Source organism: Rhinolophus sinicus, linkage group LG14, assembly GCF_036562045.2.
Source record: "Rhinolophus sinicus isolate RSC01 linkage group LG14, ASM3656204v1, whole genome shotgun sequence".
Lineage (NCBI taxonomy): Eukaryota > Metazoa > Chordata > Mammalia > Chiroptera > Rhinolophidae > Rhinolophus > Rhinolophus sinicus.
Genome location: NC_133763.1, coordinates 29,581,242 through 29,604,707, shown reverse-complemented (window position 1 = coordinate 29,604,707; position 23,466 = coordinate 29,581,242). Strand labels below are relative to the sequence as shown.

General features: G+C 36.5%; 1 protein-coding gene across 1 annotated transcript in view; it reads right to left on the bottom strand.

Moving 5' to 3' along the window:
• Window positions 1–4,463: 4,463 nt before the first annotated feature.
• SLC26A7 (solute carrier family 26 member 7) overlaps window positions 4,464–23,466 on the bottom strand; it is a 269,056-nt gene continuing 250,053 nt past the window's right edge. The window contains exons 16-18 of the mRNA XM_074318598.1: window positions 11,021–11,075; window positions 10,817–10,920; window positions 4,464–6,432 (exon numbers count right to left, since the gene is read on the bottom strand). Of these exons, the coding sequence (XP_074174699.1) occupies window positions 6,397–6,432; window positions 10,817–10,920; window positions 11,021–11,075 (195 nt within the window). The 3' untranslated portion in view covers window positions 4,464–6,396. The remainder of the gene's footprint in view (window positions 6,433–10,816; window positions 10,921–11,020; window positions 11,076–23,466) is intronic.

The following is a 23,466-nucleotide window of genomic DNA, read 5'->3' as shown; positions in this document are numbered from 1 at the left end:
CGGGTACTTGAATCTGCATATTTAGCAAATACCCATGGTGATTCTGGTACAAATATTATAAGGATCACATTTTATTTTTATTAGTTCTAGTGAAGACTCTCATTTTGACTAAGGTTGATGTGAAAGCTAGCACCATAATTTGATTGGTTTTAATTAACTATACTTTATTAAGCAAGACCCTCAACACTTAAATATTTTCATTGGCAGTGTGGAAAGGGGCAAGTAAAAACAAGGTTTATACAAGACAAGAATTATATGTCAGTCTTATTTTTTGCCAGTCACACTGCTATTGTCAAATTTTAATTCCAAAGCCAAAGCAAAAGACATAGGTCCATGTTCCAGAAAAACCAGCTATGTGGTAAGAATTGTGTTTGGCTTCACGAACACCTATTTTGCCATGCCTGTGTCTTCAGGGTGGGGGACAAAGAGGACCCTGATTATCCAAGAATGCCAGAAGCATATCCCCCAGCCAGCCTCCTAACATCACTTCTTGGCCTCCCTCACCATGCCAGCCTGCCTCCCAACATTATACCACCACTCCCATCCCTATCTTCAGCAGCATCCTGAGCGCCAAAAAACATTTCTAACTAGCCTTCCTAATCCAAATTTATTCTGTGCCTTCTTCTTGAGTCATTGGTGACAATGTTTTATAAGAATAAATTTGTCATTTAGGAAAGAAGATAATTTTCACCAAAATAACCTTCCTGTTGCTGAATCAATAGAAAATTACTGAGGATTTTCATATGAGTACTGTGAAATAGATCATTTCAGAGCAGTTAGCTAATTTGTAGTAACCTAGCACTCATTCCTTCTTAAAACAAACAAACAAACAAAAAAATAAAAAGAAAATAACAACAAAAACAAAACAAAACAAAAAAATGAAGTAGAAAGCTTTCATTGCAGTTAGCATAGGCCTCTGTTCTGCTCCTGTCTCTGCGACAATTGGTAGAATTAAGGATATCTTTATTGTTATATTTTTTAACAATAAGATAAAAAAAACTAGTTCAATTTTATAGTTTTAATTGGATGGTTAATCAGTAGGAACCATAACGATCACCAGAATATAATATATCTCAGCTTCTGAATAGCCATTGGTACATTGCAAACTCATTCATGACTATTGCACTCTGTTTCATGGCCAGAATCTTATCCGACCTACTGTCTCTAGGATTAGATGCCTTAACCAGACAGTTCGTGATTATTTATAATGTTTTTGATGCAAAAAAATCACATTATATTAGACATAAATAAAATTCTAATAAGCCTGTTTTATTTTCAGACATAGAAAGGAAACACTTATAAATGTATAGGAAATTTATAATTCCTTGCTATGGACTGAATTATGTCTCCCAAAATTCATATGTTGAAGCCGTAACACCCAATGTGACTGTATTTAGAGATAGACTTACAGGGTTAAGTTAATGTTAAATGAGTTCATAAGAGTGTGGTCTTCAGAGTATAGGTTTATTGCCCTTATAGAAGAGACACCAGAGAGTACTCTCTTTCTCTACCATGTGAGGACATAGCAAGAAGGTGGCTGTCTGCAAGCCAGGAAGAGAGTTCTCACCGTAAACTGAATCTTAGGTTGGCACCTTGATCTTTGACTTCCCAGCATAAAGAATTTTGAGAAATAAACATCTATTGTTTAAGCTCCCTAGTCTGTGGTATTTTGTTATAGTAGCCTGAGCTAACTAAGGCATTCCCATTAGTCACTGTTCCTGCCACGTTATCTAGAGAAACAACACACTTTCTGCCATAGTTACTATCCCTTTTCCTTGATTTCTTCATATTCTCAGTACATATTATCATTTAACTAATAATAAATGTATTTAAAATTTATCCCATTTATTTCCTGTCTTCCATTGATAGAATGTAAGCTTCATGAGGACAGGGATTTCTTTTCTGTTTTATTCACTGATTTATCAAACACCTGTCTTATCTTCTTGTCCTTGGAGCACTAACCTTTAAAATGTTGAAGGATAATGAACTTGGCCTAGAAACTCAGGAAAAATAACAGCAAATAAATTAATAACCCAAACAAATAAAAATTAAAATATACACATTAATTAAAATTAGAATAAAAAGAAGGTAAACCTAGTGAAAAGAGTTATATAAATGTAGCCTTGCAACCAAAAGTGCCCTTATCAACCAAAAGTGCCCTTATCACCCTTCCATAAATTAAGGCACAATAGCTCACAGTCTTAAGATGAAATTCTGTAAGAACCAATTACCAAGAATAGTAAATTCCTGGATACTTCCAGGAATTTTCAACACATAATACTCTGTTGTCAGTCTAAGAAATCAATATGTCTTATTTGTTTTACAGGAGAATAAATACTTTGAAACAATGCACACAAATTCATTTAAGCACAATAGTTATCAAATTTCAGTATATTTCCATGTGAATTGGTTGTTAAGTGCTGAGTCAGTACAAAGAATTATAAAAAAGATAATTAAATACATTGAAAAATACAAAATAATGTTTGGCTTATTAAACTACATAATTTTTTACTAAAAATCTTTGGATTATGAAAGCACTACTGATCTCCATTTGAAACTCATTGCCAAAAACATGTTCTATATTGAATTATATCACCATCTCAGAGAATAAGGAACGTGCATCTCTAAGGTATATGTATGTTCAACAACATACTAATATATTTTAGTAACCACCAAATGTTGAACATTAACCACACAGGAATATTAATGTTTTCATTGAAAAAGAAAGCTATCTTTCCTCATTACATTATGCATTTATAGAATAGAGATCTGCCAAATAAATTACTGAAAGTAGTTCAAGTTAGACCTCATAACACTTGAATATTATAATTGGGGGCAAATAACCTTTAAAATGAAAGGCAAATGGTAAAATTTAAAAGCCATTTAATTTGCATAAATGTAATGTTAATATTTTCCTGGTTATATGTTTTATAGTTAATTTACATAAGTCAATTAGGTCTTTAACACGTTTTTTTTCCATTTTATTTTACCATAATATGAGGTGTGATAAAAAAAATATGGTGACTGTTTAAATACAAAAATTATTACGGTAAAAACACATGGCCATTATTCCCCCTCAAAATAATCTCCCCTCACTTCAAACACACTGATCCCATTGTTCTTGACACTTTCTGAAGCAGTTCTGGAAGTCCTCTTTCATGAGTGTCTGTAGTTGCACCATTGTGGCTGCCTCAATGTCCTGAATCAATTAAACACATTTACCTTTCACGGTCATTTTGACTTTGGGGAAGACCCAGAAGTTGCATGGTGCCAGACCCCATGAATAAGGTGGAAGAAGACACAAGGTAATGTTTTTATTTGACACAAATTGCCATACGAGAAGCAATGTGTGAAACACAGCCTTTCCCATTGTGATCACAAAATACGGTGAATGCTGCTGCTGAGTGCAATCCAACAGAAAGGCAGGGATCTTCAACATGGGAAATGGTGCATGGAACCTTAGTAACTGTGTGACAAGTTTCAATTTGTTTCGTGTAGTCAGTCAGGTATGAGCTATGGTTGAGAGAAGGTATGTTTTAAAGTGTGCTGTAAATCATCCTTTATCATGATGACAATCCGGGTCACACTTCACTTCTAATATGTGGCAATTTCTGTCGAATAAACACATTATGGTGTGTCCTCATTCACCTTATTCACTGGATCTGGTACCGTGTGATTTCTGGCTCTTCCCCAAAGTCAAAATGATTCAGGACATTAAGGCAGCCAGGACAGCACAACTAAAGACACTTATGAAAGAGGACTTCCAGAACTGCTTCAGAAGGTGGCAAGAATGGTGTGATAAGTGTGTTCAAAGCGAAGGGGAGTATTTTGAGGGGGGTTAATGGCAATGTCTTTTACTGTAATAATTTTTTCCCCACCTTTTTTATTTAACATTTTAAATTTCCTTTTATTTTTTTATTTATTTAAACGTTCACCATATTGTTTGATCACACCTCATATGTAATATGGAACATTTTATCTATAAAAATAAGGTGATCTCATAAAAGTAACAGCGTAGCTGGTAACATTTTAGTCAGGACTCTATTGTGTTGTTAATGCCTGTTTGAAGTAAAAAGTTGTGTTTTAGAATCTTGTGTGTCTAAAACTTATATTCAGCTATTGGGCTCTCAAAATTCAATTCCACGGAGTTCCTCCAGGTCAACAGTCATTTCTACCTTGGAGGCACTATAAGCCTTAAAACAAAGGGCTTTTATGGTGCATATTGTTGTCTTCCTTTACTTTGAAAATCATGGTAACATTCGACACCAAAGTTATTAGTTTTTAAGTTTTATCCATCAAACTTCTATAAATAGGAAATGCATTCAGTACATCTGTTCTGACAATACTGTGTTAGCTTTAACAATAAAATAGAACAATTCATCCATTGATTAACTATAATGATTTTAATGTCATCCATGGTCCATAATCTCTAACAAATTAGAAAATTCTTATAGTGCATGAATTTAACTATAGGCCAAAGTTGCACAGAATAACATCAATTTATACATAGAAAAATGTATTTTATTTTTTAATTAAATTTATTGGGGCAACATGGTTAGTAAAATTACATAGGTTTCAAGTGTACAATTATATATCATCTATATATCACATTGTATGCTCACTGCCCAGAGTCAGTTCTTGTTAACTTTCTGTGACTCATTTTTATGTGCCAAAGACAAATGGATTATAGACAGGGTTGTTACCATCATCCACCATTGGAATAATTTAATTGAACAGAGTGAAATTCTTTTCTCTAAATAAATTTTACCTCCATTATTATATTACCTCCATCTTTTCTTGGAACAGTATTTAATGGGAATGAAAGTTGATCTCAACTCATTTCAATCCATATTAGTTATAAAGGGATTAAGGCATTCTGTGGGACAAAGACTATTCTTTGTAGTTCATGTCAATCAAAATTGAAATGGCAGGGTAATTTAATGAAAATTGGAAATTTTATTATTTCCTTTTCATTCAATTACATTGTCTGACCTAGGATTTATGTTAAAATTAAAGGCCATGTGAATGTTAACCACACATTTGCTAGGAACCATTACATCATTTGGCAGGCAATAGAATTTACTTTTACAAACATCCACAAAAACACCTAAATTACCAGTCTTTTCACTTTGTTTTCAACCTATTTTTCAAACTCATGTTAAAGTACTTGAATTTTTGTTACACTGATAATTTCTAGGACAGTTCAAATGCTTTACGATTTAAAAGCATAGTCATGTAGCTATACCTATTTTTGAAAGTGAGATGTCTTAATAGGTAAATCAAATTGCTAGAGAAAAATATGAGCCAGTGTAATTATATGTGATTGAAAATATATATACAAGCATAAAAACAATAACTTATTCAGGTCAGCCTGGCCTATGGTATTTATCAATTACCCTGTTGGTTTGGTGGGTTTACAAATAATCACATATCCAAGCTCTCCTGTAACAAAAGAAAAACATACATATATGAATATATAGAGATAAATGTATTATATTGACTGTCTGAAATAGGAACGTCTCAAACTACTGTAGTTAATCTTATATCAGACTAGCACAAATCTATTCTATTGGTGGTATTTTCTCATCTAAAAATCATATTTGTGAAACAATATAAAATGTGTAACCGCCACATTATCTGGCTCCAACAACTATTAAGCTGAAAACATAGACTTTTTGGTGTGGGGGTGTGGAAATTAGAGCTATTGGGTCTGAAGATCCTAAGCATTTCCAATATTCACAGCAAAACCAACTAATGTCAAGAAGTTGGTTTCACTGGGATATCAGTTATCTTGAAAACACACCAGAAGACTTCCATGCATAGAAATGTATGGAAAGCAATTGTTCTTAGTTTGTCATTTGTTTCTGTTTAACTTATTTTCTGTGAATTTCATATCATAGTATATAATATTTAACCTTATTGATGTCTAATAGCTTTTTTTTTTTTTTTTTTTTTTGGTAAGGGAAAATGGCACATTTTCTGAATTGTTTTTATGTGTTAGTTACAGATGATCCTGGATTTTTACAAATGGCCTGCAAATGTTCTAAATCTCTTATGACAAAGTGTTTCTCAGTTTTACAAATTAACTTATAATAAAACAACACAAAATACTGTGGTAAAAGGAAGTAAATTCATGTTTACCTTTTGGTACACTAAAACTTAAGTGCATACAAATTTTTATAAAGTAACTATACAATAGCTTATTTAGTGAACCTGCTTCTAACAAAAATTAGAAAAAAATGTTAGCAAATCTTGACCAGGGACTATGTGGTTATTAAGTCACATCATAGGATTATTTATAGGATTTAAACAACCAAAAAAGTTGTGTAAAATTCTGGAGCATGGACTCGTCAGGGCAGTTGCTAAAAATAAAAGTTGTGCCACAGCAAAATGGTCTCAGACTTCACTCTGGTCATTGAGTTTGCTCAAATTCTGAAATAGAAGAGGAAGAAATAAGCACATGCTACTAACTTTTAAGTGGGTACCATTGTCAAAAAACAGTAGTAACTGAAGCAAGCTGTCCAGCAAAGCTAAGAAAAGATATTATGACACATCAGAGTATAGCAATTTAAAGCTCTAAGTCCAAGAGCTGACTTTGAAACCAGCTCTACCACTTATAAATGTTATAAATTCCCTGAGCCTCAATTTCCTTATTTCTGAAAATGGGTTAAACAATAGTATGTACCATATAAGCTTTTGGCAAATTGAGTGAATTAATATGGGTAAAGCTCTTTGCATATTTCTGGGACATAATGAGCACTCAATATGTTATAATAGTAACAATAGGGATTTTGCTCAAGATGGCAGAGCAGGTAAATGCTGTGCTCACTTCCTCTTAGGACCATATCAATTACAACTGGACTACAGAACAACCATTATTGAGAATTACCTGAAGTCTAGCTGAACCAAAGCCCTAAAACTACAGACATACAGAAAAAGCCACCTTGAGACTGGTAGGAGGGGCAGAGACACAGAATGGGCTGGTCTTACATCCATGCATGACCATTAAAAACTTGGAGGGATATCTTGGCTGTGGAGGTACCCCTGGAGAAGCAAGTCGTCCCGGCCCAATACCAGGCTCCCCAGCCCAGGGTTGCAGTGCCAAGGAGAGAAGACTCCATAACTCTGGTTATGAAAATCAGCGGAGATTGTGGCTGAGATGGAGGGTGGCTGGAGTTCCAGGTGCTCCTCTTAAAGGAACTGTGCATGGACTTACTTGCTGATGGACTCACTCACTCTGAGCTGAAGTGCTGGGGCAGCAGCTTGAAAAGTGCAAGGGACATACAGGGAGGAACTGAATTCTCTGGCTAGGCATGAGGGCTGGAGGGGTAGCTTTCTCCAGGACAGAGGAGCTGGAGGAAGTCATTGTTTCTTTGTTGATCCCTACCCTCTCCCTGTTTAAAGACATAGGCAGAGACCATATCTGAGTCTCTACGAAACTGGCTATCACGTTTCATCTGCCCTGCCCTGTGATTCTCCCAGACCACACTCTACCCAACTTTCGGGAACACCCAAGCTACTTCCTAGTTCATACTGTGGACTTTTATAAAATCCCTCAAAGGTCACAAAACCCAAACAAAGCAGCCTCTGACTTCAACATGGCCTGTACACTGGCTGAGCAGCCTTAAGCCCAGCAATAGGAACAACCGGCCTCTGTTCACAGATTGGTCTCTTGAGACATCTCTAAGACAAGTGCAGGTGGTGGCCATTCACAGATGGCTTTGTGGCATATACCAGGTGGCCCTGGGCAGAACACAGTCTTTGGCTAAATTTGGCCTGCAGTGGGTTCCCTCCCAGGAGGCCCCACGGCTGGCACACCTGGTCAACAGCTTTGGACCAAGCCAGAACATCACCCAGCCACCTTTAAGGGCAGCACACCCAAAGGGAAGACTAAGCAAACTCTAGAGCCTCGCTAAAGCAAACCCTGCTCTGTAGGGTTAACCCCTGCACCACAGCTCCTCCACTGTAGTCACAGCCAATCATCACAGCTAATCAGCTTGAGGGTCAATCCATCTCATTAACAAGCAAACAGCAACCAAGGCTCAACTACAGCAGGAGGGTACACACAACTCATACAAGGGTGACACCTGTAACATCCAGCACAGGTGAATGGGGAGACTGCACCACTGAGTCCCAAAGGACACCTATTATATAAGGTCACTCTACTAAGACCAGGAGGTAGCCAAAATGGGGAGAAAAGAAACATGTCCCAAATAGAAGAACAGACAAAGCTCTTAGGAGAAGAACTAAACAAAATGGAGACAAGCAACCTACCAGACCCAGAGATCCAAACCTGGTTATTAAAATGCTCAATGGTCTCAGGAAGAACTTCAACAAAGGGATAGAAAATGTAAAACATATAAAAGAACCAGTCAAATAAAGAATACAATAACTGAAATAAAGAATACATTAGAGGGAATCAACAGTAGATTAGATGAAGCAGAAGATCAAATCAACAATTTAAAAGGTAAAGTAGCAGAAAACACCCATTGAGAACAGCAAAAAGGAAAAAAAAAAAAAAGAGAATAGTTTAAGGGGCCTCTGGGACAACATCAAGCATGCCACCATTCTAATTATAGGGGTACCAGAAGCAGAAGAGCAATAGCAAGGGATTGAAATAATGACAGAAAACTTTCCTAACCTGGTGAAGGAAATGGATATATAAGCCCAGGAAGCACAGAGAGTCCCAAACAAGATTAACCCAAAGAGGCCCACACGAAAGCACATCTTAACTGAAATCCAAAATGGTAAAGACAAAGAGATAATCTTAAAAACAGCAAGAGAAAAACAGTTAGTCAATTACAAAGGAGCTCCCATAAGACTATAATCTGATTCCTCAACAGAAATTTGCAGACCAGTAGAAATGGCATGAAATATTCAGTGATGAAAAGCAAGGACCTGTAACCAAGATTACTCTACCCAGCAAGACTATGCTTTAGAATCGAAGGAAAAATAAAGCACTTCCCAGACATGAAAAAGCTAAAGGAGTTCATCACCACTAAACCAGTATTACAAGAAATGTTAGAAGGACTTCTTGAAGAAGAAGAGGAAGAAGAAGAAAAAGAAGGAAAAGGAGGAGGAGGTGGAGGTGGATGAGGAGGAGGAGGAGGAAGAGAAGAAGGAGAAGGAAAAGGAGAAGGAGAAAAAGAAGGAAGAGGAGAAGGAGGAGGAGGAGAAAAAAAGAAGATAAAAAATATGAATAATAAAATGGCAATAACTACATATCTATCAATAATTACTTTAAGTGCAAATGGTTTTAATAATCTAATAAAAAATAGTGGCTGAATGGATAAGAAAACAAGACCGCTACATTTGTTGCCTACAAGAGACTCAATTCAGATAGAAAGGCACACACAAACTGAAAGAAAAGGGATGGGAAAAGATATTTCAAGAAAATGGAAACAAAAACAAACAAACAAACAAATAAACAAAAAATTGATGTAGCAATACTATACCAGACAAAATAGATTTTAAAACAAAGTCTATAACAAAAGACAAAGGACCCAGTAATCCCGTTCTTGGTATTTATCCAAAGAAACTCCAAACGCTACTTTGAGAGGATGTGTGCATCCGTATGTCATTGCAGTATTGTGACATGTAGGCAGCCTGAGTGTCTGTTGATGGATGAATGGATAAAGAATAGGTCGTACATATAAACAGTGGAATATTGTTTGGTCATGGATGGGAATGGGGTCTTGCCATCTATAGCAGCATGGATGGTCCAGGATGGTATTGTGCTGAGTGGAGTATGTCAGAAAAAGACAGATGCAATGTGATTTCACTTATATGTGGAATCTAAATAACAAAATAAACAAACAAATAAAACAGAAACAAACTCATAGATACACAGAACATTTTGATAGTTGCCAGATGGGACAGGGTTGGGGTGAGTGAAAAAGGGGGAGGGATTAAGAAGTATAAATTAGTAGCTACAAAATAGTCATGGGGATATAAATCTTAGGGGATATAGTCAATAATCTGGTAATAACTATGCATAGTGCCAGGTGGGTACTAAACTAATTAGGGGGATCATTTCTTAAATTATATAAATGTCTAACCACTATGCTGTACACCTGAAATTAATATAAAACAACATTAAATGTCAAAACCAATAAGTAAGTAAATAAATAAATAAAGTGTAAAAAATAAAATAGGTGAATGTCAAAAATAGTAAAAATAGTAGTAGTAGTGTTATTATTTTGAAATACAGTTGTGATAAAATACAATAGGGATGATTCTGGAAGGTAACAAATGCTGTTCTAGGGATGAGGAAGGGCAAAATGATTTAAAGTCAAAGAAAAATTGCAGCAAATCAAAGCTCTAGGAACTGTTCTAAAGTTCATCATAAAGCAGAGTATTTGAAAGGTAACTTTGACATTTTAGATCATGTGAGTGCTGGGCTTTGCAAATACTATTTCCAAAGATAGCTGTATTAGTTTAGAGTCAAGAGTATAAGAACAGAAAAAAAGTTAAAGGCTATATCCAGAGTTTTAGCACTTAACAGAAGTGGATTCAAATTCTCAGGATAGTGGATCCTGGAAGAAGCATTTATTTTACAAGGAAACATTTGGTCCTTAATAGGTGATCACCAAATCCTCTAAGCCATGATATTGTTCAAAGATCAAAATAATGTCCAACTGGTCCAAAAAAGGAATGCAAACACTCCTTTACTTGTACTAAAGGACTGTGAGGTGGGAAATCTTAATAGATTTTAGATGACAGTGGGGTAATAGGCTAATATTTTTTAAATGCACAGCTCTTGACTTTACATTCCAATTTTTCTTATAACTCTTGCATGCCAACTTACTTGTCTCACCTTATTTGAATGGATGTTACTTATTGCAGCAGATACCGAGTCAAAAAAAATTGGTTTCTCTGAGTCTAGGTCTCCACAGTATTTCATTGCTTTTATCAAAGAAGCTACAAGAAAGCACAAATGGTAAAAGAGATACATAGCAGCAGAAGGATCATGCTCAATTTTTCAAGGATTAATGTTTGCCAAGGACACACCCTTCTTTACCTGTGCAATGGGCTAATGATACATCCATACTCCTGCTCTTACAGTCCATGTAAACCTGGAAGAATTAATGCAGGATATAAGGCAGGCTTCAGAAGAAAGAAGAATTTCTAGGAAAAACAGCCAATGTTTATGATGTCAGACCACAAAAGGGAGGCATTGCTACACAGTGAGGCATACCCTGGCAAGATTCTGAGACTGCTAGCAAAGATGAATGCAGCAGAGCATTTACCTTCTATGCAAATAAGTTTGGCTGCTTACATTTTCCACTTCATTCAATAAAAAACTAAGCATCACCTTTCCTTCCTTATAAGAATGATATAACATTTTTCTCAGCCCTCTTTTATTGGCAGTCGAGGACACATTGTGAAAGTGATGAAAACCACTGACTGTAATAGTTTACAATTTGTGCATATTCATGGAGTCTCTAAATACCATCCATGAATGGTAAGTTGAGAACCTCACTATAAGCCAGGTTTGATTGCCCAACTTCCATTTGTATGGTCCATCAAGATAAGAGATCTTAAATAATTTGTTTGCCATACTGTAGGGACTTGCCTTATTTAATTCCAAGAAAATCTCACATAGGAACAACTTACTGAAGGCCCTGATCTTAAATTCAGTAAGATCAAAGTCAGCGCCTAAAATGCAGTGCAAGTAAAACTAGAAGATTTAGTAAATCTGGGATGGATTTTGTGATATAATGATGATATATCTTACATATAAAATGTAGAAAGCTGCATTTAAATATATTCTAAGAGTATACATGGTACATCCAAAAATGTCCCTTATATTCTTCTAGCAGTAAGCAGATACAGTCAATTGTATCACTCTGAGCATGAATAAACAAGCAAACAAATAAATAATACATGAACTCAGACCTGGGCATTGACTAAATGGCTCCTTATTTGTAAGTTAAAATGATTAATTCAGTGTGATCTGTCAACGTTTGACTTTTTAAAGCTCAGTGAAATCAGAACACATTGCTGTGGGTGGTTTGTGGATGCTGATAAACATAATCTGCAGTTCACCAACCTCTCCAGTGTCCTAAGTACAAGAATAAATAGAAGTCACTCCATTTCCTTCAACCTATGACTCCTAGGAGAATGTTCCTTACACTAAAGTGACTAAGAAAATAATTATATAATTGTCTAATCACTACACTGTATACTTGAAACTAATATAAAATAATATTGAACATCAACTATAATTTAAAAAATAGTCACCCCAATAAATTTAATAAATAAATAAATAAATAAATAAATAAATAAATAAATATATATATATATATATATAAAGTACAGAATAGGGAATATAGTACCTACGGACTATGTACATTGTAATAACTATGTACAATGTCAGATGGGTAATACACTTATTGGGGTTATCACTTTGTGAGGTATATAAATGCCTAATCACTATGTTTTTTTGTACACCTGAAAATAATTTTAAAGAAAAGAAAGAAAATAATCCAGGAAGTGTTATTAAGAAGCAGGAAGACATGCACAGCTGAAGGAACTCTGTGGCTCCAAACTCTTTCAGATGACTGCCAACTAGACATAGTATTAGCTGCAATGATATTATTTGCATTTCAAGAAATGACTTTTATGAAATAAGAACAAAGAATAGAACTAGTATTATTGAGTACTTACTAACTTCTACAAATTTGTTATGTGCTTTAAATGCAATATATTATTTCTAAACTTCACAACAACTTGATGAAGTGGGTATTTCTACTTCCAGTTTACAGAAAAGCCAAAAATGAAGCCCAAATCATATGAACTAATTATATAGCTAATAGCTGGACCCATGGTTTGACTCTTTAAAGCCTATTTTGTTTTTTTAATTTATTAGGGTGATATTGGTTAGTAAAATTATATAGGTTTCAAGTGTACAATTCTATAATAATCATCTATTTATTGCATTATGTGTTCATTACCCAGAGTCAGTTCTCATTCCATCACCATATATTTGACCCCCTTTACCCTCTTCTACCATGCCCCACACTACTTACACTCTGGTAACCACTAAATTGTTGTCTGTATCTATGAGTTTTTGTTTGTTTGCTTGTCTTGCTCATTTGTTCCTTTCAGTTTTATATCCCACATATGAGTAAAGTCATATGGTTCTTGACTTTTTCTGTACGACTTATTTCACTTAGCTTGATAATCTCAAGATCAACCCATGTTGTTGCAAATGGCAGTATTTCATCTTTTCTTATGGCTGAGTAGTATTCTATTGTGTGTGTATATCACATGTTCTTTATCCAATCATCTATTGAAGGACACTTTGGTTGTTCCCAGGTCTTGGTCAAAGTAAACAATGCTGCAATGAGCATTGGGGTACATATTTATTTATGGATAAATGTTTTCAGATTTTTGGGGTAGATACCCAGGAGAGGGACAGCTGGATCTTATGGTAATTCTATTCTTACTTTTTTGAGGAACTTCCATATTCTTTTCCATAGTGGCTGTATCAATTTACATTCCCATCAACAATGAAGAAGGGTTCCCTTTTCTCCACAGCCTCTCCAACACTTGTTATTATATGTCTTGTTGATGACAGCCATTCTAACAGGTATGAGGTGGTATGTCATTGTGGTTTTGATTTGCGTTTCCCTAATAGCTAGTAAAGTTGAGCTTTTTATCATATATTTGTTGGCCATTTGTATGTCTTCTTGGGAGAAGTGTCTGTTCAGTTCCTTTGGTCATTTTTTTTTTTTAATTTTTAAATAAGACAGTTCATTTTGTTGTTGTTGAGTTGTACGTGTTCTTTACGTATTTCGGATATTAACCCCTTATCTGAGGCATTGTTTGCAAATATCTTCACCCATTCAGGTGGTTGCCTCTTTATTTTGTTGATAGTTTCTGTGGGGACAGAGCCCCAGAAAGCAGTTTCCAAGCTCTCGGCCTCACATAGAAAGGTGCTGGCTCAGGTAGTAAATGGCCATCGGCTGTGATTGCATGGCCATCAGCTGTGGCTAATTGGCCATCAGCTGTAACCAGTGAGCCATTGCCCATTAATATAACTGCTGTGGCTTCGCTAGCAGAAAATGGGTGCTAGCAAGAAGATGGTGGCTGAGCCTGAAGCAACACAGTGAGGGTTGCAAACAGTGTGGCTCCTGCTTCCTGTGTCTCCAACCCAGCCGCCAGCGAGAGTATAGTGGTATGACTCCCCTATCTATGGCTCCATGTGTGTTCCTTTTTGGCCTCACCATATCCTGTGTTCTTATGTGGGGAGTGGGACTAGAGACCCTGCATGACACCCTGCATGACAGTTTCTTTTGCTGTGCAGAAGATTTTAGTTTGATATAGTCCAATTCATTTATTTTAGCTTTTACTTTCCTTGCCTTTGAGGTCAAATTCATAAAATCCAGTTTGAATCCAAGGTCCATAAGTTTAGTACCTATGCTTTCTTCTATGCAGATTATTGTTTCAGGTCTTACATTTAGGTCTTATAGAAGATGTGGTATATATACACAGTGGAATACTATTCTGTCATAAGAAAAGAGGAAATAATGTCATTTGTGATGACATGGGTGGATCTTGAGATTATTAGGCTAAGAAAAATAAGTCAGACAGAGAAAATAGATAACCATATGATTTCACTGGCATGTGGGATATAGAACTAAAAACAACAAAGGAACAGGACAAACAAATGAAGAAATAAAAATTCATAGACACAGACAATAGTTCAGTGGTTACCAGAGGGTAAGGGTAGACAAGGGTAAAAGGGATAAAATATATGTTAATGGAGGGAGATCTGACTCTGAGTGGTAAACAAACAATGTAATATACAGATAATGTATTATAGAATTGTACACCTAAAACCTATGTAACTTTAGCAACAATTGTCACCACAATAAACTTTAATTTAAAAAAAGGGTCTTTGATACATATTGAGTTAATTTTGTATATGGTGACAGAGAGCAGTCTAGTTTCATTATTTTTCACATGGCTTTCCAAGTTTCCCAGCACCATTTATTGAAGAGGCTCTCTTTTCTCCATTGTATGTATTTGGTTCCTTTGTCAAAAATTATCTGCCGATTGTGATCCCGGAAAAATGGCGGCGTGAGATGAGCCTCTGTAAAGCTCCCCTGGAATTTACAAAGAATCGAACAACAGAAACTCCACGAAGGACTCCCTGCACAGCAGACAGGCAAGACGAAGAGGCCCACTACCGACTGAAATCACCTACAGGTGGCAGACTCGTGCGAATGGGAGGAGGAGGAAAGGGAGAAGTGCGCGGAGACGGAGCCGCGGGGGCGCAGGACGCAGACCTAGCTCAGTGCTCCGAACTCGCTGCTTCCCGGAACTACCGCAGCTGTGGGAGAGGGAAGAACTCGGACTGCTGGGGCTCTGCTTATGGCCCACAGGGCTGAGGGGGCAGCATATAACACGGCTGAACCCAACGCTCACGGCAGAGACCTCAGAGAAAAGACTGAGGGAAGAAGGCTGAAAATGGTGGTTTAAGCCCTCATTGCCGAGCAGAGAACGGAGCCTTAGGCACTGAGACTAGCCGGCTCCTCCCTACCATCCCAGAGCTCGTCCCGCCCCCACCTGCCCGGTGCTAGAAGCAAAACAGTAGCAGTGTCAGATCAAAACAACAGAAAATTTGCTGTTCTGAGAACTGTGGACCGCAGACACAAATTCGCAGCCCAACTAGTTCCGGCAAAGGGGAGGGAGCTGTGGAAGCAGGACCAGCTGTGGTGGTGGTCGCCGCCATTGCTCTGGGCCACCTCTCACAACTCAACCTGCCCCTGGCCCCACCTATCTGGACGGATCCCTGCAGGAGTAAACAGAACTGCTGAAACATACGAGCTCTGAATCAGGAGCTGGAAGAGCTTTGGAACATCAAAAGCTCTCCGCATACCCACTGGGACACTGCGACCTAGACGAACTATTAACAGAGGAGAAGCCTGTCTCCCAGGGAATCCCCCCCATTGTGTGAGAAGCTGGAATAGTGCAGAGAAAACATAGCACTACCGTGTGGAAGAAGAAAAATAAGTTGCAGTTAGAGAAATAATGAAACATTCTACCAACAAGTACTGGAAAACAAAAGAAAGACCGCATCCTATCAACCTGTTGCAGAAGCCACTCCTGTAGATGTCTAGGAAGAGAAATAGTAAACCAGTAATCGCCATGAATAACCAAGGCAACAAGAGCTCAGAAAGAAAGTGAAAAATCTCCAGAAAAGGCACTTAAAGATACAGAAATATGTGACTTAAATGACAGAGAATTCTAGATTGCAGTTCTAAAAAAACTCAACAAGATACAAGAAAACACAGATAGGCAGTTAAATGAACTCAGAAACTCAATCAAAGAACAGCATGAGCATTTTACGAAAGAGATTGAAATTTTAAAAAAGAACCAAATAGAATTTCTGGAGATTAGAACTCAATAGAAGAAATTAAGAATGAAATAACCAGCTTAGGTAGTAGAGTTGAGCAAATGGAGGAAAGAATCAGTGACATTGAAGATAGAAACCTGGAAATGACACAGATGGAAGAAGAAGAGACTTGAGACTTAAAAGAAATGAAAGAACTCTACAAGAACTTTCTGACTCCATCAGAAAGAGCAATATAAGAATAATGGGCACACCAGAAGGAGAAGAAAGAGAGAAGTCAAACAAATTGTCGATGAGAACTTCCCAAATTTGTGGACAGAACTGGACCCTTGAATCCAAGAAGCAACTAGAACACCTAGTTACCTCAATCCCAACAGGCCTTCTCCAAGGCACATTGTATTGAAGCTGTCTAAAATCAACGACAAAGAAAGAATACTCAAGGCAGCCAGGGAAAAGAAGACGGTAACTTACAAAGGAAAGCCCACTAGATTATTATCAGATTTTTCAGCAGAAACTCTACAAGCCAGGAAGGAGTGGAACCAAATATTCAAACTATTGAAAGAGAGAAATCATGAGCCAAGAATAATATATCCAGCAAAGATATCCTTTAGATATGAAGGAGGAATAAAGACCTTTCCAGACATACAGAAGCTGAGGGAATTTTCTAATACACGACCTGCACTACAAGAAATACTAAAGGAGGCTATTCGACCACCATCAACAGGGACAATTTGTGGCAACCAAAACTAAAAAAGGGGGAGAGTAAAGGCCTGAACCGGAATATGGGAATGGAGAAAGTAAGCGTGCTGAAGAAAATGGAATACTCTAAATATCAAACTTTCTTTTACATAAACCTAAGGGTAACCATTCAAAAAAAATCCAGAACTGAAATATATAATGAAATAAAAGAAGAAACAGAGGGAAACATCATAGAATACCACCAAACAGAAATAATAGACAACAACAAAAAGGCAAAGAAACAATGGAGACACAGCCTTACCAGAAAACTAAAGATAGAATGACAGGAAATCCTCACATATCAATAATCACCCTAAATGTAAATGGACTGAACTCACCAATAAAAAGGCACAGAGTAGTAGATTGGATCAAAAAACACCTCCTTACACCACATACAAAAATAAATTCAAAATGGCTTAAAGATTTAAATGTAAGATCTGAAACCATAAAATTCCTAGAAGAAAATATAGGAAGAAACTTCACAGACATTACCCGGAGTAAGATTTTTACTGATATATCCCCTCGCGCGAGGGAAGTAAGAGGAAAAATAAACATGTGGGATTACATCAAACTAAAAAGCTTTTTCACAGCAAAGGAAACCATCAATAAAACAAAAAAGGATCCTACTGATTGGGAAAAGATATTTGCCAATGATATATCTGATAAGGGGTTAATATCACAAATTTATAAAAAACTCACTCAACTCAACTCCAAAAAAACAAACAACCCAATTAAAAAATGGGCAGAGGACATGAAGAGACATTTCTCTAAAAAGGACACACAGATGGCAAACAGACATATGAAGAAATGTTCAACCTCACTAACCATTAGAGAAATGCAAATAAAAACCACAATGAGATACCACCTCACCCCAGTCAGGATGGCTATCATCAATAAATCAACAAACAACAAGTGCTGGCGTGGATGCGGAGAAAAGGGAACGCTGGTGCACTGTTGGTGGGAATGCAGATTGGTGCAGCCACTATGGAAAACAGTTTGGAGATATCTCAAAAATCTGAAAATGGAACTACCTTATGATCCAGCAATCCCACTCCTAGGTATCTATCCGGAGAAATCCAAAACTCCAATTCAAAAATCTTTATGCACTCCTATGTTTATTGCAGCACTATATACAATAGCCAAGACCTGGAAACAACCGAAATGCCCATCAGTAGATGACTGGATTAAGAAACTGTGGTACATTTATACAATGGAGTATTACGCAGCCATAAAGAAGAAAGAAATCTTACCATTTGCAACAACATGGATGGACCTAGAGAACATTATGTTAAGTGAAATAAGTCAGAAAGAGAAAGACAAATACCATATGATCTCACTTATATGTGGAATCTAAAGAAAAGAATAAGTGAATGAACTAATCAGAAACAGTTTTGGAAACATGGAGGAAAAACTGAGGGTTGCTAGATGGGCAGGGGGGTGGGGATAAGGGGAAGGTGAGAGGTTTTGGGAACGTACAGAGGGATAGTGGATGGGGGGAGGGGGGTTCACACAGTGTGAGGGATATAAATGATAAATGTCTAAGTTTTGCTTTGTCTTGTGCACCTGAAACTAATTAATAATAAAAAAAAAAAAAAAAAAAAAACTAAACCCAACCATATACTGTCTCCAAAAGACACATCTTAGCTACAAGGACAAGCATAGACTCAAAGTGAAAGGGTGGAAATAGACACTGCAAGCAAATGGTACCCAGAGAAAATCAGGTGTAGCCATCATGATATCAGATGAAACAGACTCCGAGGTGAAAAAGATAACAAGAGACAAAGATGGACATTTCATAATGGTGAAGGGGACTGTACAACAAGAAGACATAACAGTCATCAATATTTATGCCCCCAATCAGGGAGCACCGAAATACACCAAGCACCTACTAACAGAACTAAAGAGAGAAATTGACCAAAACACAATTATACTAGGGGACTTAAATACATCATTGACAGCTATGGATAGATCATCCAAACAGAAAATAAATAACGAAATAGTAGCCCTAAATGACACATTAGATGAAATGGACATAATTGACATTTATAGAGCACTTCATCCTAAAACATCAGACTATACATTCTTTTCTAGTGTACATGGAACATTCTCAAGGATAGACCATATATTGGGACATAAAATCAGTCTCAACAAATTTAAGAAGATTGAAATCATACCATGCATATTCTCTGATCACAAGGCTTTGAAATTGGATATCAACTGTAAAAAGAAAGCAGGAAAAACACAAATACATGGAGATTAAACAACATACTTTTAAAGAACGACTGGGTCAAAGAAGAAATTAGAGGAGAGATCAAAAGATACATAGAAACAAATGACAATGAAAATACATCCTACCAAAATTTTTGGGATGCAGCAAAAGCAGTTTTAAGAGGGAAATTTATCTCATTACAGGCCTATCTCAAGAAACAAGAAAACTCCCAAATAAATAACCTCATGTTACACCTTAAAGAACTAGAAAAAGAAGAACAAGTAAAACCCAAGGTCAGCAGAAGAAAGGAAACAACAAAAATTAGAGCAGAACTAAATGAAATAGAGAACAAAAAGACAATAGAAAAAATTAATGTGACAAAGAGCTGGTTCTTTGAAAAGATTAACAAAATTGACAAACCCTTGGCTAGACTTACTAAGATAAAAAGAGAAGACACTGATTAACAAAATCAGAAACGTAAAAGGGGAATTTATCACGGACACCACAGAAATACAAAGGATCATCCAAGAATACTATGAAGGACTATATGCCACCAAATTCAACAACCTAGAAGAAATGGACAAGTTCTTAGAAACATATAGCCTTCCAAGGCTGAACCATGAAGAACTGGAAAATCTAAACAGACCGATCACCAGTAACGAAATTGAATCAGTCATCCAAAACCTTCCCAAAAGCAAAAGTCCGGGACCAGATGGCTTCACTAGTGAATTCTACCAAACCTTCAAAGAGGATCTAATACCAATCCTGCACAAACTCTTCCAAAAATTGAAGAAGAGACAGTACTCCCTAACTCATTTTATGAGGCCAACATTACCCTGATACCAAAACCTGGTAAGGACAGCACAAAAAAGAAAACTACAGACCAATATCTCTGATGAATACCGATGCAAAAATCCTAAATAAAATTCTAGCAAATCGAATACAACAATGCATTAAAAAGATTATTCATCACGACCAAGTGGGGTTCATCCCGGGGCACAAGGATGGTTCAACATCCAAATCCATCAATGTGATACATCACATAAACAAAATAAAGGACAAAAATCATATGATTATATCAATTGATGCAGAAAAAGCATTTGACAAGATACAACATCCATTTATGATTAAAACACTTAATAAAATGGGTATAGAAGGAAAATACCTTAACATAATAAAGGCCATATATGACAAGCCCTCTGCTAATCTCATAATTAATGGAGAAAAACTGAAGCCCTTTGCTCTACGTTCAGGAACACGACAGGGATGTCCCCTATCACCTCTGCTTTTCAACATAGTGTTGGAAGTCCTTGCCAGAGCAATCAGGCAAGAGAAAGAAATAAAAGGTATCCAAATTGGGAATGAAGAAGTTAAATTATCACTCTTTGCAGATGACATGATGCTATATATAGAAAACCCTAAAGACTCCACCAAAAAGCTATTAGAAACAATCAACGAATACAGTAAAGTTGCTGGCTACAAAATCAACGCGCAAAAGTCCATTGCCTCCCTATATACTAACAATGAAATCTCAGAAAAAGAAATACAAAAAACAATTCCTTTTGCAATTGCAGCAAAAAGAATAAAATACCTAGGAATAAACTTAACCAAGTATGTGAAAGACCTATATGCTGAAAACTATAAGACATTTTTGAAAGAAACTGAAGAAGACACAAAGAAATGGAAAGACATTCCGTGCTCATGGATTGGAAGAATCAACATAGTTAAAATGGCCATATTACCCAAAGCAATATACAGATTCAATGCAATCCCCATCAAAATCCCAATGGCATTTTTTAAAGAAATAGAACAAAAAATCATCAGATTTGTTTGGAACCAAAGACCCCAAATAGCCAAAGCAATCCTAAGGAAAAAGAACAGTAATGGAGGTATCACACTTCCTGACTTTGGCTTGTACTACAGGGCTACAATAAGCAAAACAGCATGTTATTGGCAGAAAAAACAGACACATAGACCAATGGAATAGAATTGAGAACCCAGAAATAAAACCACATAAATATGGACAGATAATTTTTGACAAAGAAGCTAACAACACACAATGGAGCAAAGACAGCCTCTTCAATAAATGGTGCTGGGAGAATTGGATAGCCACGTGCAAAAGAATGAAACTGTACTGCTATCTGTCACCATGTACCAAAGTTAATTCAAAACAGATCAAAGACTTAAGCACAAGACCTGACACAATAAATTGCATAGAAGAAAACATAGGTACTAAACTTATGGACCTTGGGTTCAAAGAGCATTTTATGAACTTGACTCCAAAGGCAATGGAAGTAAAAGCTAAAATAAACGAATGGGACTATATGAAACTTAAAAGCTTCTGCACAGCAAAAGAAACCATTGACAAAATAAAGAGGCCACCAACTGAATGGGAGAAGATTTTTGCAAACAGTGCCTCCGATAAGGGCCTAATATCCAGAATATACAAGGAACTCATGCAACTCAACAACAAAAAAACAAACAACCCAATTGAAAAATGGGCAGAGGACTTGAAGAGACATTTCTCCAAAGAGGACATACAAATGGCAAATAGACATATGAAAAAATGCTCAACATCACTAATCATCAGAGAAATGCAAATCAAAACCACAATGAGATATCACCTCACCCCAGTCAGAATGGCTATCATCAACAAGACAAATAATAACAAATGTTGGAGAGGCTGTGGAGAAAAAGGAACCGTCATACACTGTTGGTGGGAATGCAGACTGGTGCAGCCGTTATGGAAGGCAGTGTGGAGTTTCCTCAAAAAATTACGAATAGAATTGCCATATGACCCAGCAATCCCTCTCCTGGGTATCTACCCAAAAAATCTGAAAACATTTAGAGATAAAGACACGTGTGCTTCAATGTTCATTGCAGCTTTGTTTACGGTGGCCAAGACATGGAAACAACCAAAATGTCCTTCGATAGATGAATGGATAAAGAAGTTGTGGTATATATACACAATGGAATACTATTCGGCAGTAAGAAAAGATGATATGGGAACATTTGTGACAACATGGATGGATCTTGAGAGTGTAATGCTGAGCGAAATATGTCAGACGGAAAATGCAGAGAACAATGTGATTTTACCGATATGTGGTATATAAACCCAAAACAACAAAAGAACAAGACAAACAAATGAGAAACAGAAACTCATAGACACAGACAATGGTTTGGTGGTTGCCAGAGGCTAAGGGGGGTGGGAGGTGGGGGGTGGGAGATGATGGTAAGGGGGATCGAATATATGGTGATGGAAGGAGATCTGACTCTGGGTGATGAATACACAATGGGGTTTATAGATAATGTAATACAGAATTGTACACCTGAAATCTATGTAATTTTACTAACAATTGTCACCCCAATAAATTTAATTAAAAAAAAATTATCTGCCCATATATATATGGGTTTATTTCTGGGTTCTCAATTCTATTCTATTGGTCTCTGTATCTGTTTTTCTGGCAGTACTGTGCTGTTTTGATTATTGTCACTTTGTAGTATAAGTTGAAGTCAGGAAGTGTGATACCTCCAACCTTGTTTTTTTTTTTTTTTTTGTCAGGATTGTTTTGGCTATTTGGATCTTTTTGTGATTCCACACAAATCTCATGATTTTCTATTCTATTTCTTGAAAAATATGCCATTGGAATTTTGATGGGGTAGCATTATATCTGTATATTGCTTTGGATCATCTAGCCATTTTAACTATGTTGATTCTTCCAAACATTGAACACAGAATGTCTTTCCATTTCTTTGTGTCTTCTTCAATTTCTTTTAAGAATGTCTTATGGTTTTCAGTGTACAGGTCCTTCACATCCTTTGTTAAGTTTATTCCTAGGTATTTTGTTCTTTTTGCTGCCATTTCAAAAGAAATTTGTTTTTCTGAAATTTCATTGTTAGAATATAGAAATGCACTGGATTTTTGTATATTGATTTTGTATCCAACAACTTTACCGTATGCATTTATTGTTTCTAACAGTTTTTTAGTACACTCTTTAGGGTTTTCTATATTAAAAAAATCCTGTCATTTGTTTGTCTTGTTCTTTTGTTGTTTTTGGTTTATATATCACATATCGGTGAAATCATGGTTCTGCTTTTTCTGTCTGACTTATTTCACTCAGCATTACACTCTCAAGATCCATCCATGTTGTCACAA